Source organism: Dasypus novemcinctus, chromosome 2 (genome assembly GCF_030445035.2).
Source record: "Dasypus novemcinctus isolate mDasNov1 chromosome 2, mDasNov1.1.hap2, whole genome shotgun sequence".
NCBI classification, from domain to species: domain Eukaryota; kingdom Metazoa; phylum Chordata; class Mammalia; order Cingulata; family Dasypodidae; genus Dasypus; species Dasypus novemcinctus.
In genome coordinates, this window is record NC_080674.1 from 139905915 (window position 1) to 139920831 (window position 14917).

General features: G+C 37.9%; 1 protein-coding gene across 4 annotated transcripts in view; it reads left to right on the forward strand.

The window, feature by feature from the left end:
* RAD50 (RAD50 double strand break repair protein) overlaps positions 1-14363 on the forward strand; it is a 253493-nt gene extending 239130 nt beyond the window's left edge. Inside the window, exons 24-27 of one of the 4 annotated variants that reach the window (XM_058278397.2) lie at positions 7333-7418; positions 7931-8073; positions 12563-12696; positions 14090-14363. In XM_058278397.2, the coding sequence (XP_058134380.1) occupies positions 7333-7418; positions 7931-8073; positions 12563-12696; positions 14090-14276 (550 nt within the window). In that variant the 3' untranslated portion in view covers positions 14277-14363. Of the gene's footprint in view, positions 1-7332; positions 7419-7930; positions 8074-10085; positions 11130-12562; positions 12698-14089 lie in introns of those variants that run through there. The other 3 variants (XR_011646535.1, XM_058278407.2, XM_058278414.2) reach the window with 3 other exon arrangements.
* The last annotated feature ends 554 nt before the right edge of the window (positions 14364-14917 follow it).

A 14917-nucleotide genomic window follows, 5' to 3' on the forward strand; every position in this document is an offset into this window, starting at 1 on the left:
GTATAAAGTACAATGTAAACCAGTATCCATGTGGTGCAGCAGTGCTCTAAAATGTATTCACCAAATGCATTGAATGTCCCACAATGACAAAGAGGTTGTTGATGTGGGAGGAGTGGGGTGAGGGAGTCGGGGGTATACCTCTTATATTTTTTGAATATAACATTAAAAAAAATAATAAAGAGAAAAAATAAATTAGAAATTTTTTAAAGATTTGCCTATTAAACTGGTTGTGAGCATCAATTCAGATTTTACAAAACAATAGTTAACCTTCCTCAGTAGCTTGAGTCCTGGAGATGATTTAAATAAATGAAAGAAGAAAGAACTGGCATTGGTCTATTTAGGTGATATTTTCCCAACACCTTTAGATACCTATCCTATAATGTCTCCTTTTCAGGGCTTCACTTCTCTGCTAGTGGCTAAGTCCTGAGATAATTAGAAAAGTTTCCCTCAGAGGAGCAGCAAGAACCCTGACCTACTTGTCCAGGGGAGGACTAATATGCTGCTTCATTTGTGATGTCATGTTGGAGCCCACATATACTTAGGAAGAGGGTAGCTTATAGAAGATTTTCATTGAAGTTCCATGAGAGGCATTTGGACAGCTTAGAATAGAAAAGGAAAGTCATCTAATTGCTGGGGCAGAAGCCATGGTACAGAGGCCAATGGATAGTAGTCAGCCTGGCATTAAAGGAAGTATCTGTGTGAAGAAGAGGGCTATGCATGGAAGCAATTCCACTTACATCACTGATACTTTTTTGGTTTTTTGGATTTATGATGCCTGTTTTCAAAACCAGGAAATATGTTTGACTCTTTGTCATTTGTGAGGATTACATCCTAAGATTTACTGGATCACCAAAATTGTATATATCACTAAAGCCATCATTTGCCTTCAGTAATTGTTATTGAAATTTTTTTAAGATTTAAAAAAAAAATTTCTCTCCCCTTCCCCATCTCCCCCTCCCCCCAGGTTGTCCATTCTCTGCATGTTCTTCTGTGTCTGCCTGTATTCTTGTAGTGGCACCCAGAATCCGTGTCTCTTTTTGTTGCATCATCTTGCTGCGTCAGCTCTCCATGTGTGCAGTGTCATTCCTGGGCAGGCTGCACTTTTTTCATGGTGGGCAGCTCTCCTTCCGGGCGCACTCCTTGCGCATGGAGCTCCCCCACGTGGGGGACACCCCTGCGTGTCATGGCACTCCTTGCATGCGTCAGCACTGCACATGGGCCAGCTGGTCACACAGGTCAGGAGGCCCTGGGTTTGAACCTTGGACCTCCCATGTGGTAGGCGGATGTCTGTCTGTTGGGCCAAATCTGCTTCCCCGTTACTGAAATTTTTAAGGAACTCTTTCACTGTCTTAATGACTGTTTAAATACAAAACCAAAGAAATTCATAAACTAGCATTTTCTTAAATCTTAGACCTTTTTACTTTATTTTAGGAACCAGTTTTCACAAAGAAAACATACCCCTTTGTGTGATTTAGTGTATGGATTTAACTGAGTGACATGCATACTCTAGGCAGGTGGTGAAGATGATGCACTAGTCAGGTGACTGACTAGTTACCCACAACAGTTTCCAGCCCCATTACATTCACATCTTTGCCCCAGCAGAATGATAGGACCTTCCATGTTGTTTCTGAAATTTTAATTACCTGTAAAGTCCAGGTGCTAAATTTGGGTCAGGCCACAGGGTTCCTGCACAGTACTGTTCCAGAGTTGCTTTCCTTCCATGGGCCCAGCCTAATTCATACCCATCTTAACTCTCATCTGTATTGTGGTGGCTTCATCCATCCCTTTCTCTTACCACATATACTCCATCCACCCTCCTCCTTTAAACTTCTGCCAGGCTAATCTTTCTAAAAGTGATTAGTCCCTTCTAATTTTTCATTTTTTAAAATATTCTGATAATATATAAAATCTGGCATTTTAACCATTTTTAAATGTATAATGTAGTAGCATTAATTACATTTACACATTACACTGTGCTTACCATCACTATCATCCATTTGGTAATTTTTTTTTCTTTACTGCAAACAAAAACTCTGTACCATTAATTATTAACTCCTCATTTCCTCTGCTCCCAGTCCCTGGTAACTAGAATCTATTTTCTAACTATAAATTTATTTCTAAGTATTTCTTGCAAAGGAATCATAAAATATTTGCCCATTTGTGTCTGGCTTCTTTTGTTCAGCATGTTTTTAAGGTTCATCCATTTATAGTATGTATCAGAAGGTCATTTTTCTATGGCTGAATTATACTCTTATATGTATATACTATATTTTGTTTATCCATTCATCTGTCAGTGGATATTTGGGCTGTTTCCACCTTTTAGCTATTGTGAATAATTCTCCTATGAACACTGGTTTGCAAGTGTCTGTTCAAGTCCATGCTTTCAGTACTTCGGGGGTATATAACTTAGCATATAAATGCCAAGTCTAACAGCAACTCCTCTAATTTTAGGGAAATGGCCCTTCCCATTTCATCCCTCATTACCTACTGTGCTCCATCCAGACTGAACAATTTTGTTCTCCTCAGCCACTCCACATTTTCCTATTCTATTTCTCTTCCTTGGAATGTTACCTTGATGAGCCCCTTCCCAAACAGATAGGATTTTTCCTTCCTTTATATTCCATAATATTTTATACCTCTTGTACCACTTAACTCATTCAGCCTTGTAGTACAGATATTTATGCTTTCCCATTACTGAATAATAACAACCCACTTCAAGCTGGGTTCATGTTGGTCTCCATGACATTGTCAAACACTTATTTAGCACTTAAGTAATAGTAGTACATTGTTGATTTATTGTCGTTCACCTCACAGTACCTTTACATGTATATACATACAAACATATCTTTTTTGGTTTTTTTTTGTGAATAATATCACACTGTAGGTATTTTTCTGTTGTCTTTTCTTCACTTAAGTGATGCACATCTTTCATGTTTATATATTTAAGTGCTTCATTATTGACACTGATTAAATAATATTTTATAAAATGCATATTATCTGCTTTACTGATAGGTATATTAGAAAGCTTTTAAATGCTACTACAGATAATGCTGCAGTGTATATCTTTGCACACTTGTGCAGATGTACCAGAAAGATAGCTTCTTAGAAATAGAGTTACTGGGTCAGAGAGTATATACATTTTTTAACTTGCTAGTGCCAACTTGCCTTCCAAAAACCCTTATGCAACTATATACCCATGAACATTGTATGAAAATGCCCTTTTCTCCACGACTGCATTTCATATTATCAGCCTTTTTTATTTTTGCCAATCTATTGTGTAAAAAAATTCTCACTTTAATTTATATTTTTCCCTGTTTATTTTGAGTCTTTTCATATGTTGGTTATTTGTATTTCTTCTCTGAGAATTGCCTATTCATATCTCTTTGCCAATTTTTCTATTAGGTTGTCTTTTCTTACTGATTTTTGTTACTTTTTTATAGGTTCTGGATATTATTTTCATATACAATGGAAATACTTATTCCCAGTTTGTCATCTTTCCTTTAAATTTATGGTATCACTTGTGACTTTAAATTTTTAGATAGTCAAATTTTTAGTCTTTTATTTATGGCTTCTCAATTCTCTTTTTCCTTTTTTTTTTTTTTTAAGATTTTTATTTACTTATTTATTTCTCCCCCCTCCCTCCATTGTCTGCTCTCTAGAGTGGCTATTCACTGTGTATTCTTCTGTGTCTGCTTATATTCTCATTAGGCGGCTCCGGAAACTGATCCTGGGACTTCTGGAAAGGGAGAGAGGTGATCATTCCTTTGTGCCACCTCAGCTCCCTGGTCTACTACGTCTCTTATTATCTCTCCTCTGTGTCTTTTTTTTTGTTACCTCATCTTGCTGCACCAGCTCTCCATGTGGGCCAGCACTCCTGCCTGGGGCAGTACTCTGTACAGGCCAGCACTCTGCAAGGGCCAGCTCACCACACGGGCCAGCTTGCCTTCACTAGGAGGCCCTGGACATTGAACCCTGGACCTCTTCTATATGGTAGATGGGAGCCCAATTTCTTGAGCTACATCTGCTTCCCATGGCTTCTCAATTCTGTGTCTTAATTAGAAAAGACAATTAGAAAAGACTTCCCAATCCTAAGGTCATAAAATATTTTTTTCTAATAGCTTTATTTTCATTTAGCTTTTAATCCTTTAATTCATTTAACTTTTATTTTGTCTTTTGATAAAGGATAGTGATAAAATTTTCCTTCTTTTTCCTTTTTCCAACACTATCAAATCCTTTTCCCATTGATTTGGAATGTCACAGTCATAAACAGAAGTTCTGTATATATTTGAATTTGTTTCTAGATTTTCTCTTCTATCCATCCACCAACATTTTTGTTTGTTTTTGTCCAAGTACCATGACTTTATTCTTTTGCATTGTCTCTTCAATATGAACTTTACAATCAGTTTATGGATGCCATTAAAAAGTTGGTTTTTTTTTTTAATCTTACTGAGATTTTGTTTGGATTACATTTAATTTATGGATTACTTGGGGAAAATGGACATCTTTGCAATATTGAATCTCCTGTTTTGGATCCTCTATCTTTCCTATTTAATCAGTTATTTTCTGTGAAGTTATAGTTTTTTCCCCTAGCACCTATACCTTTTTGTTAGATTTCTCCTAGGTATTTTATAGTTTTTATTGCCATTGTAAATATGATCCTCTTTTCTATTACATTTCTTGTTGGTGTTTGATACTAGATAATTGATTTTGATTTTGTGTATTGTTTTATTTCTTATCACCTTATTAATTTTGAGTTTTCAGTTGGTTTTGGGATTTTTTTTAATGTAGAATATATTACCTAAAAAAACAATGGCAGGTTTATATCTTTTCTTTCCCAATATTTATTCCTCATTTTTTTTATTGTCTTAATTGAATTGTTAGGAACCTCCAGGACATCTTTGCCTTGTTCTTAGCTTTAAGGAGGAATGCTTCTGTATATTTTCAACATTAAATTTGCTGTGGATATCTTATAAAGTTACTTTGTCAGATTAAGGAAAGTATCTTCTATTTCTTACTAGGAGTTTTACAAAGCTCAGTATTAAAATCTACCAAAATACTTCCGGTTCTCTTTTTACCTAAGTTTCTGTTTTTCATTGCTCTGTAATAGTTTATATAAGACACTGCCATCGGTTCAACAGGTCTTCCTATAACAGATGGACATCAATGGAAACAGGTCCTCCAATAAGCTATTATGGCCTAAGAAAACATCTACCAAAAAAATTGTTTCTTGAAATTTTCACAGTATTTATGGGATTATTAGTTATATTGTACAGGCTGGAGCACTGCTAATATCCTGGCAGTTTCCATTACTATCCAATGTGCCTTGAAGGTTTGATAGCATTCACTCATAAATCTGATTAAAAGATGGAATTTTGACTACCATATTGAAGAACCATTTAATATCCTAGCTTCTGTCTCTCTGATCTTGCACAAGTTACTAAGTTCATTAACTCACAGTTTCATAATGATAAAATGGAGATGATAACCTAATTCCTATTATTGTTGTAAGGATTAAATGAGATAATAATGATTGCTTAGCATAGTGCCTCACATGAGGTAAATGCTTATTAATAATACCAGGCATTACCACTGTTATTCCTTCAAGTAGATTATTGTAGTTTACTTAATCATCCTCTACTGCTGCACATTGGGATTGTGAACTCCTCACTGAACAGGGAGAGAAGATACAAAGGTGAGGTAATGTTCCAGCCAACAGCACTAGGCAGCGCCTCCATCTGACACATTCCCTGGTAGGTCTAGGTCTCAGGATCAGAGCTTTTTCCTACAGTGCTGTCTCTCAGCAGACCTCTCCACAGGTCCAGATATGCCACCTCTGTTATACAGGGAAGCCAAGGCAGAGATCATGTGTGTGTACCTTGGACATCCCCACCACACCTAGAGCTTTTTTTTCCCACATGGGGAATGCTTGTTTATGTTAACTTGCTGAAGATTTTTTAAAAACTCAATAGAAAGTTGGTTTTTTTTTAAGTCATTTGAAAAATCAGGATCATAATTTGTATAAAGCTGCAGAAAAAGGAGCTCAGTCCCAAGAATGTTCTATGAGTTTTGTTTTAGGGAAAACTTGGAAGCTTTGTCTCCATCCTTTCAAAAGGAACCCAAAATGTTAGGCTGAGTTAGATGTCTAAAGTAGGAAATGGAGACTTTTATTCTCATCAACAAACAGAATATGGTTTTTTCCAGTCTTTACTACTTCAAAATCCTTCATCTGATATTTAAAATGTATTTATGTTGAGTCATTTCTTTCTCTTTTGCTGGTGAACCAGAAGATCATGAAATGATTCTGCAGAGGCAGTAGCATTACATTCAGTTTCTTTTTTTGTATATATCAGATAAGAAGCCTGCAAATGGAAGTAAGTCCACCTCACATCCTTTGTATGGTGATGACAGTGATGTCTTTTTTATCACTGGCACAACATTTATTAGTTCATAAACCTGTTTCCAGAGAACCTAAGGACTTTTTTGATGAAAGATGACTGTAGTAGAAACAATGTTAGATTTTAACTGTCCATTTTTGTTTTTATAAACATTTCTTTCCTTCTTAGTAGTATTTAGAAACTACTAGTTTAAAAGAGTTTTGAGGAGAGTGCCATAACCAAATGGAACTTAATGCATGTATTTGGAATTAGGATTTCTGAATCTGTAGTTAGGAAGGTAAAAGAAAAAGAGGTTCAGCTTAGCTTAAGCCTCTAGTTCGCCCTCTTTGAACCAAAGCTCATTTCTGGTTAGTAAAAAGGTCAGAGATCTGAGTAATAAAAGCAGCATAAGAGGCTGAATTGTGGTAAACCTTTTAGTAACAAGAAAAAGGCAGCAGCTCCATACTCTCTCCTATCTTCCCATAGACTAAGGGTCCCTCTGTTAATTGAACCCTCCACACACTCATTGTCATCTGTTCAACAGGTCTTCCTGTAACAAATGGACATCATTGAAAATAGGACCTCCAATAAATTATTTTGGCCTAAGGAAACGTCTACCAAAAATTTGTTTTCCAAAATTTCACAGTATTCAAGGGAGTATTTGTTATGTTGTAGAGGCTGGAGCACTGGAAATATTCCTGGCAGTTGTCATTACTAGCCAAACAGCAAGGTTTTGGTTATGTTTATATTTTTTCCAGTTCTTACTATGTTCTAGTTTTATCATTGAAAACATTGGGGGAGTTACTTCATATTTAATATAGTGTTATTTATATTATATTTATCATTTGTTTTATATTTGTGTTATTATTCTTACTATGTATACATTTTTATATTATTTATAAAAACATTATTTTTGATGATGTTTTTCCTTTAAAGTACCAATGACTTCTTTTTCCAGAGCAATAATGAAATTCCACAGTATGAAAATGGAAGAAATCAATAAAATTATTCGTGATCTTTGGAGAAGTACCTATCGTGGGCAAGGTAATTAGCCTCGTGTATAATGAATGAATAGGCCTCTCCCAGCTCTTGCCCCATATGAGTTCTCACTATGCCAATATTACCTCCCTAGTAATACTGAGCATCTTTTTGAGAGATTTTCTAAGAATTCTTATCTTGACAACATCTTGTTGCAAGAAGAATATGCAAAGTTTTCTATTACAAAACCTGACAGTTCTTACATATTTGACTGTGGTACACATTATATTTAGCCAATGACATAATAGGTTCTGTTGAAGGATAGATGGGGTTAATCCAAAATGTGATAAGATGACCAGCAGGAGGAAGCTCTTAAGAGGGGAACTAAGAAAGTTAAAACTAGGGCTAAGGGTTGGGGCATTTGTTGCTTCTGGTTGGGAGAACAGGCTTCTGAATCCTCCCAACCATGTTTCCCTGGTAACATCAGCCTCACATGTTGCTCCTTTACTTACTTGATAATGTTTGTAAATGACAAAAAGCTGCAGAGTTAAGGTTCTTCTGAAATCTTTCTGTGTCAGATATTGAATACATAGAAATTCGGTCTGATGCTGATGAAAATGTGTCAGCCTCTGATAAAAGGCGGAATTACAACTATCGAGTGGTGATGTTAAAGGGAGACACAGCCTTGGATATGCGGGGACGATGCAGTGCTGGGCAAAAGGCAAGTATCTCAGGAGTCTAGAGAGCCAGCTTTTACACAGAATTGAAAGAAAAATGCAGTAGAAGCACACAAGGCTGCCCTTGAATGGTGAGAAGTTCCTTGTACTACTCCTTGCTGCCAGGTAAAATAAATGAGGTTCAGGCACCATCATTATACACTCCTAATGCTAACCATAATTTTTGCAATACTATGTCAAACAGGCTTTTAGGAGACATATTCTCATGGGATAGGTTAAATGTAGAACAGGTTCATTATTTCACAACACTGCTTAACAGAATGGGTATACTCTATCATCAGTTTTAAGACATACCACTATGTGTCATCAAGAAAGAAAAAAAATATTGCTAAAAGTAATTGTAAAATAAACTGCATCCCGATTTCAGAGAACTCAAAAGTGAGGGGGAGGAGAGGTATGTTTTAGAATCAGTGACAACAATATTAGCAAACCAGGATCCCAGCTTGAGACAGATAAGGCATTACAATATATGAACTAAACCCTGCGCCATCCACTCCCCCCACAGGCTATCCTCTGGGCCTACAGACCATATAAAAGAAGGGTCTACGATAGCAAACATCCTTGATACTCACAGGCATGCCACTGCCTCCTTCTCCCCCTGCAGAGACTCAGGTAGCTAAATCAGGCCTACTCTGTGGCTCCATGTGAGGCCCTGGGAAGAAAGCCTAAGTAAGATATGAAATACAGAACAAAACCAGAAAGATGATTGAGGTTTTAAAGAGGCAGGAAAATGGGACCTGCATCTCTGGAGAACAAAGCTGGGTCCTTTTACAATGCATAGGTTTGTACCCAAGATGTCACAGATTCTTAGGCTTTCTTTTCACATTAAAAGCAGAAGATTACACTTAATAATAACACGTATGGATGCTGATTTTCATAACAAAAATCTAAAATTCTAGAAATGGATGCCTACATTATCTGAAATATTATCATGAAAAGTTTTCAGTTTTGCTTAAAGAAAACTCCATGCATATGACGTTGTCAAGCCAGACTGCTGATAACCAATTTAAGGCATCTGCAGATTGTTATCTTAATGATGGTCTGCAAAAAAGACAAATTTATGCTCTGTAATCAGTATACCATATTTGCTTTGATGATTTTTAGTGGTAATTCTGAGTGAGAAAATAGAGTTTGGAAGATGGTATGGTCTCTGGATTAAAAATACTTTCCAAGCAAAAGTAGAGTTCCTCTAGCTACTCTAAATTATAAATCTAATTAGCAGTAATTGCCTCCTTGGTCTGGGAGAGAATACAAATGGTTTGGTGGAGGTGGGTGAGATAGGAACTCCATTCAGACTGCCTTCTGCCCATCCCTGGCTTTTTTTTTTTTTTTTTTTTTAACCTTTTAATATGAAATCCTTTCACACAGGACAGTTCCAAAAACAATACAAATCCATAAAGAGAACTTCAGCATACTGATACCCAGATCTACCAATTTAAACATTTTGCCACATTTATCATTCTAACTATTCATCTTTTCATCCATATCTGTCAGTATCTATATCAGTCCATTTCTGAACACTTAACTACTGCCATGTACATTTCACAGAACAAGGATATTCAACTTAAATACAGTTATCAAGTTCAAGATTTAGCATTGATATAAACCCTACAGTCTATATTCCAATTTTTTTCATATGTCCCAGTAACGTCCTCTTCTCTCCCCTTGCTAAATCCTATCCAGGATCATGTATTTTATTTAATTGTCATAATTTCTCTATATATATTGATAATCTCTTTGTGTTCATCCATTGTTTTCCTGATTTCCTTTAGTTTTTTGTCTGTTTTTCCTTTAGCTCTTTGAGCAAATTTAGGACCTTGTCAAAAAAAATCTTTGTCTTTTACGTCCCAGGACTGGTGGTCCTCCTTATTGATGATTTCTAATCCTTGAGTCTTCCCCAGTGCCTGGGGCCAACACATCCTTTCGTTGTATATTTTGTAATCTTTTGTTAAACCTGAACATTTTGGTATTTTAATGTGTTTTTACTCAAATTTAGACTCTGAGGCATCTTCCTTAAGCTTGTATCCAGCTAGTCTTCTGAGAGAGCTTTCCTTGAATGCTAGGAGATAACCGAAAAAAAAGAAGAAAGAAAACATGTTTCCCAGTGTTTGCAGATTGATTGTACAGTTGTGCTCCTTCAAACCTTATCCATACAATAAATTTAAAGACTTAACTCAAAACCAAAGTGTAGGGGCCTCCATGATCTTTTCTGCACATAGAAGTTATCTTGGGCATGCATATGCAACCCTAGGAATTCCCCCATTTACATGGTTCTAAACGTCCTCTTCTCTCTAGGAAGCAGTTTTTTCACTGTCCCAGGCACTGCACTATAGCTATATCCTACAGCCAGCAATCCCTTGTCCCAGGCAGCACAATTTAACTGCTCTCCTACAATGTTCTGTTGGAGAGTTCTCTTAGCTGCCTTTTACATGCAGGGCATATATTCTGGGATGGATGCATCCTTCAAGCCACCACCAGCTAGATTGGACCAGACATACATGCTCCCAGAATGTTCACAAGAGTTACTCTGGGGGAGTAGATGAGGCTCAGGCCGTTGGGCATTTGCCTCCCATTTGGGAAGTCCCAGTTCTGTTCCTAGTGCCTCATGGAGAAGGCAAGCAAACAATGAGCAGACAGACAAGAGAACCATCAGGTGTGTGGTCAGGGGAGGGGAGGGGTAAGGGGAGATTAAAAATAAGTAAAGTAAAATAAATCTTTAAAAAAAAAAAAAAAAAGGAGTTACTCTGGTCCCTCTGGAACCAGGACTGAGGAGCCATACTGGGAGAATGGGCTGGCTCCATGCCAAGTCAGTGAGGGAGAAGGAGGTGCCAGCTAGGCACCATGAAATCCTACCACTTTTATTTTTTTTAAGATTTATTTATTTTATTTAATCCCCCCCCCTCCCCCCGGTTGTCTGTTCTCTGTCTATTTGCTGCATCTTGTTTCTTTGTCCGCTTCTGTTGTCGTCAGCAGCACAGGAAGTGTGGGCAGCACCATTCCTGGGCAGGCTGCACTTTTCTTTCCGCTGGGCGGCTCTCCTTACGGGCGCACTCCTTGCGCGTGGGGCTCCCCTACGCGGGGGACACCCCTGCGTGGCACGGCACTCCTTGCGCGCATCAGCACTGCGCATGGACCAGCTCCACACGGGTCAAGGAGGCCTGGGGTTTGAACTGCGGACCTCCCATGTGCCTACCACTTTTAAATAGCCTTTTTTTTTCCCTTGATTTAGCACTTGCCCTTCTACTTACTACATAGCCTATGGCTGTTTTCTGGTGCTTTGAGAAAGATGTTTCTGCCAGTTTTTGCTGATGGTTTAATGCTTCTATGAGGCCACAGAGTCCTGAAGCATTTCCCTCTGCCATCCTGAACAGGCTAGGGACCCAGCATTGACTTTTGTTGAGGTCTTAGAGGCCTGCCATGACTCTGCTTTTAAGTGAGTGATAGAGATCAAGTTGACAGCATTGGGATTCACAGAAAAGAAGGAAGTGCCTATCCGCAAAGAATCAAGCTGTGATCTTGACTTCTGCAGTTTGCTGGCCTGACTTAGCAATCAAAGAGAAGCTGTAATTACTTTAAAATCCACCAACTCACTCACAAATTCAGATGGAAGGGGATTTACAGCTCACACAAAAGTAGTTTATACTCCCCAGAATAGAACTACTTTCTTAATTCTGTGTCCCTTTTACCGTCAAATGTGGCTTCAGCTGGATCTGAAGGCCTGGCACTAGATTTTAATAAATGAAAGTACCTATTGGTTTCAATTGCTTGGATTTATTACAGGTAAGTGTAAATAAAATCATCTATACTCTTAATACTTGGACCCGTGATTATATCTCTTTCTTTCAAAAATATACACACAAACATATAATTGTGGGTTAGAGCATATTATGTTATGGCTCCTATCAACTAGAGAACATGGAGATTGTAAGGATGACTCTTAAGAGTGAAAAATGCTCCAAAAGACTCTGGAAAATAGAAGGATCCAAGTTTTTTGACAAATCACATTATCGAGAAAATAAAATAGCCAAGTCAAGGGTTTTTAAGGTTGATAATCTTATACCTTTATTATTATAGGTCTAAAATTATTAGTATAGAATTATTACAGATAAATAGTAATTTCTATTTCAAGGCTGTGATTTCAAGCTTTTGTTACAACTGATATTTTTCTTATAGGATCAACATTGCTTTAAGCATTTTATTTCATTGCAGGTAATAGGCTGAGATAGGCTGTCTTAGTGATAGGCTAGGTGATAGGCTTGGATAATGCAGTTTACCTTCTGGAGCAGTATAAGAGTCTGGCTACAGTGCTGGGCACTCCCATACAGAAGAGTAGTAATTTATCTAAAGTCAGTGACCCTATAGCAACTCCCCTCCATTCCCTTCTAAATAGATTGTCAGGTTTGCACAGCTTCCTCAAAGGGAGATGTGAAAAATGTCTGTGCAATACAGCTCAGGTTTGGTACTTTTTTCCAGGTATTAGCCTCTCTCATCATTCGCCTAGCCCTGGCTGAAACGTTTTGCTTGAACTGTGGCATCCTTGCCTTGGATGAGCCAACAACAAATCTTGACCGAGAAAACATTGAATCTCTTGCACATGCTCTGGTTGAGTAAGTATCTCAAATTTAAGAACAGGTCATGATAGATTTTCAAGTAAGATCAAGAGAATTCTGTGTTGAAAACCCTGTCCAAAAAAAACCTCTGTCAAGATGAATCTTCCTTGAGACTTTCAATAGTAATTCTTCAGATTCCCTGAAAAGGAACTAGATGGTAAACAGCAGCCCTAGACACATCCCTCAATTCCCCAAGTTAATTCATAAAGAAGTTCACAGTGAGAGGTTTCTGGCCTAGTTTGGTTTTCCATAAACCTACCAGAGGGACCCACATGTCATATATAGGCGGTAGCTTGCCCTGCTAAGACATGTGTAGGAGGTGGCAGTGGGTTTAGGACTGTCTGGACTCGCCAGTTTTTTGCTTGTGTCAAACAGCAACTTTCAGGAATGACAGGGCTTTTATTTAAAAAGCGTATTAGTGGTTAGGTAGAATCCAGAGAGGGGAAATTGTACGTACTCTTTACCTCGTTTAACTGTTGTGAATACAGAGTCCAGGGATGGGCAACCATTGCTAAAGGACTGTGCAAGCAGAGAAAGGCATTTTCCCTGAGGTAGAGAAGTCACTCCTGAGAGACTCTTTCTAGTAGAGACAATGTATCCTGTGTAGCAGGGTTTGGGCCAGGAGAATTGGGCAGCCACAGAGCTACTTTTCTTCATTCATCTCAGTAGTCCTCTGTGACCAGCAAATGAGGGTTAGTGCTTTAAAAACCCCAAATACATCCACCTTCAGGCAAGGGATAAATAAGTGGTTAGTTAAAAGAAAGTCTTTCAGATCTTAGCCTCATAACTGGCTACGTCAGCCTGTAGATAATGAGCAAAAAATTTACCCAGTCCACCCACTCAGGCACCCAATGTGTCATGTAGTGATGCATCTAATGACTGGCAGTAGCATAATTCTAAGTAGACTCAACTCACAAGAAGGCAACAGGGCCTGCATATGTTATTCCCCTTACCTGCACTGTAGTGTGTTTTTAATATTTTTTCATTTTATTTTCTTCCAGAGAAAAATTAAAACCAATCAAGAAAATCCCAGGCAAATATTTAAGTCAGAATCCTAAAATTGAGAAACTTAGGTATTAAAAAAAGCTCAGTAAAACGTTTCCACTTGCTGTAGTAAGAACTTTGTGACCTGGAAAAGACTAGATCCTATGGTTTTACCAGTCCCTAAGCCAGGCATAGGTGAGCAATCAGGCTGTGCAGCCCCACGTCTGGTATTCAGCTGGGCTGAATACCTGGGTCTACCCCATCCCTCCCACTTTCTGTAGGACAGCCAGAGGCCCTGGCACTCACGGCATACTCATGTATGACATGGTTGTCATACACTCATGTGTCTAACAAAAGAAAAGGTGGTGCTCTTTAGTGATAAAATGTTCTAAATATATTGTTTCAGGATAATAAAAAGTCGCTCACAGCAACGTAACTTCCAGCTTTTGATTATCACTCATGATGAAGATTTTGTGGAACTTTTAGGGCGTTCTGAGTATGTGGAGAAATTCTACAGGATTAAGAAGAACATTGATCAGTGCTCAGAGATTGTGAAGTGCGGCATTAGCTCCTTGGGTTCTTACGTTCATTAAATTTAAGTGCCTTAGAAACAGTTCCTTATGCAGCTGCTTATTTCTGGTATCAGCTGAGTCAATAATAAAATATATTCTTAAAAGGGAGCTTTGTGTCTAGGATTTTGAATGTTTTTAAATCATGAAAGATTTTTCACATAAGATGTGGACTGATTTCCTGAACTTTACCTGCCCCCCACCCCTCCAGGCAGCCCCTATAGACCTGCAGTACTTAACAGCAGCACACCTGAACCCAGTTCTCTGCTTCTCTCCCCAACACAAATGAATGATAACCCTGGGATCCGAGGCTAATTACTTGCATTTCACTTATCAAAGCATAGTTAAAGAGGAGGCTCTCTCTTCCTTGACATTTCAATTTTTTAGTATAAAAATCAGTTAAATGTTACCCCTGAATTTATTTCCTTGGATATTGTTCAGAAAACTATTAGCAATGAGTACTCATCATTTTTTAAAAGTACAAGATTTTTTATTTGGCTCTGCTCTTAATTTTGTAAATCTGTGCAAGTGACTGTTCTTCTTGGGCCTTGGTTTCCCCAGCTAAAATTTGAAGTACTTGAATGGGGTCTCTTGATTTGACAGGAACTTTAAGTAATCATATTATTCACTACCCATCATTTCCCCTCTCCTCAAGTACATATACA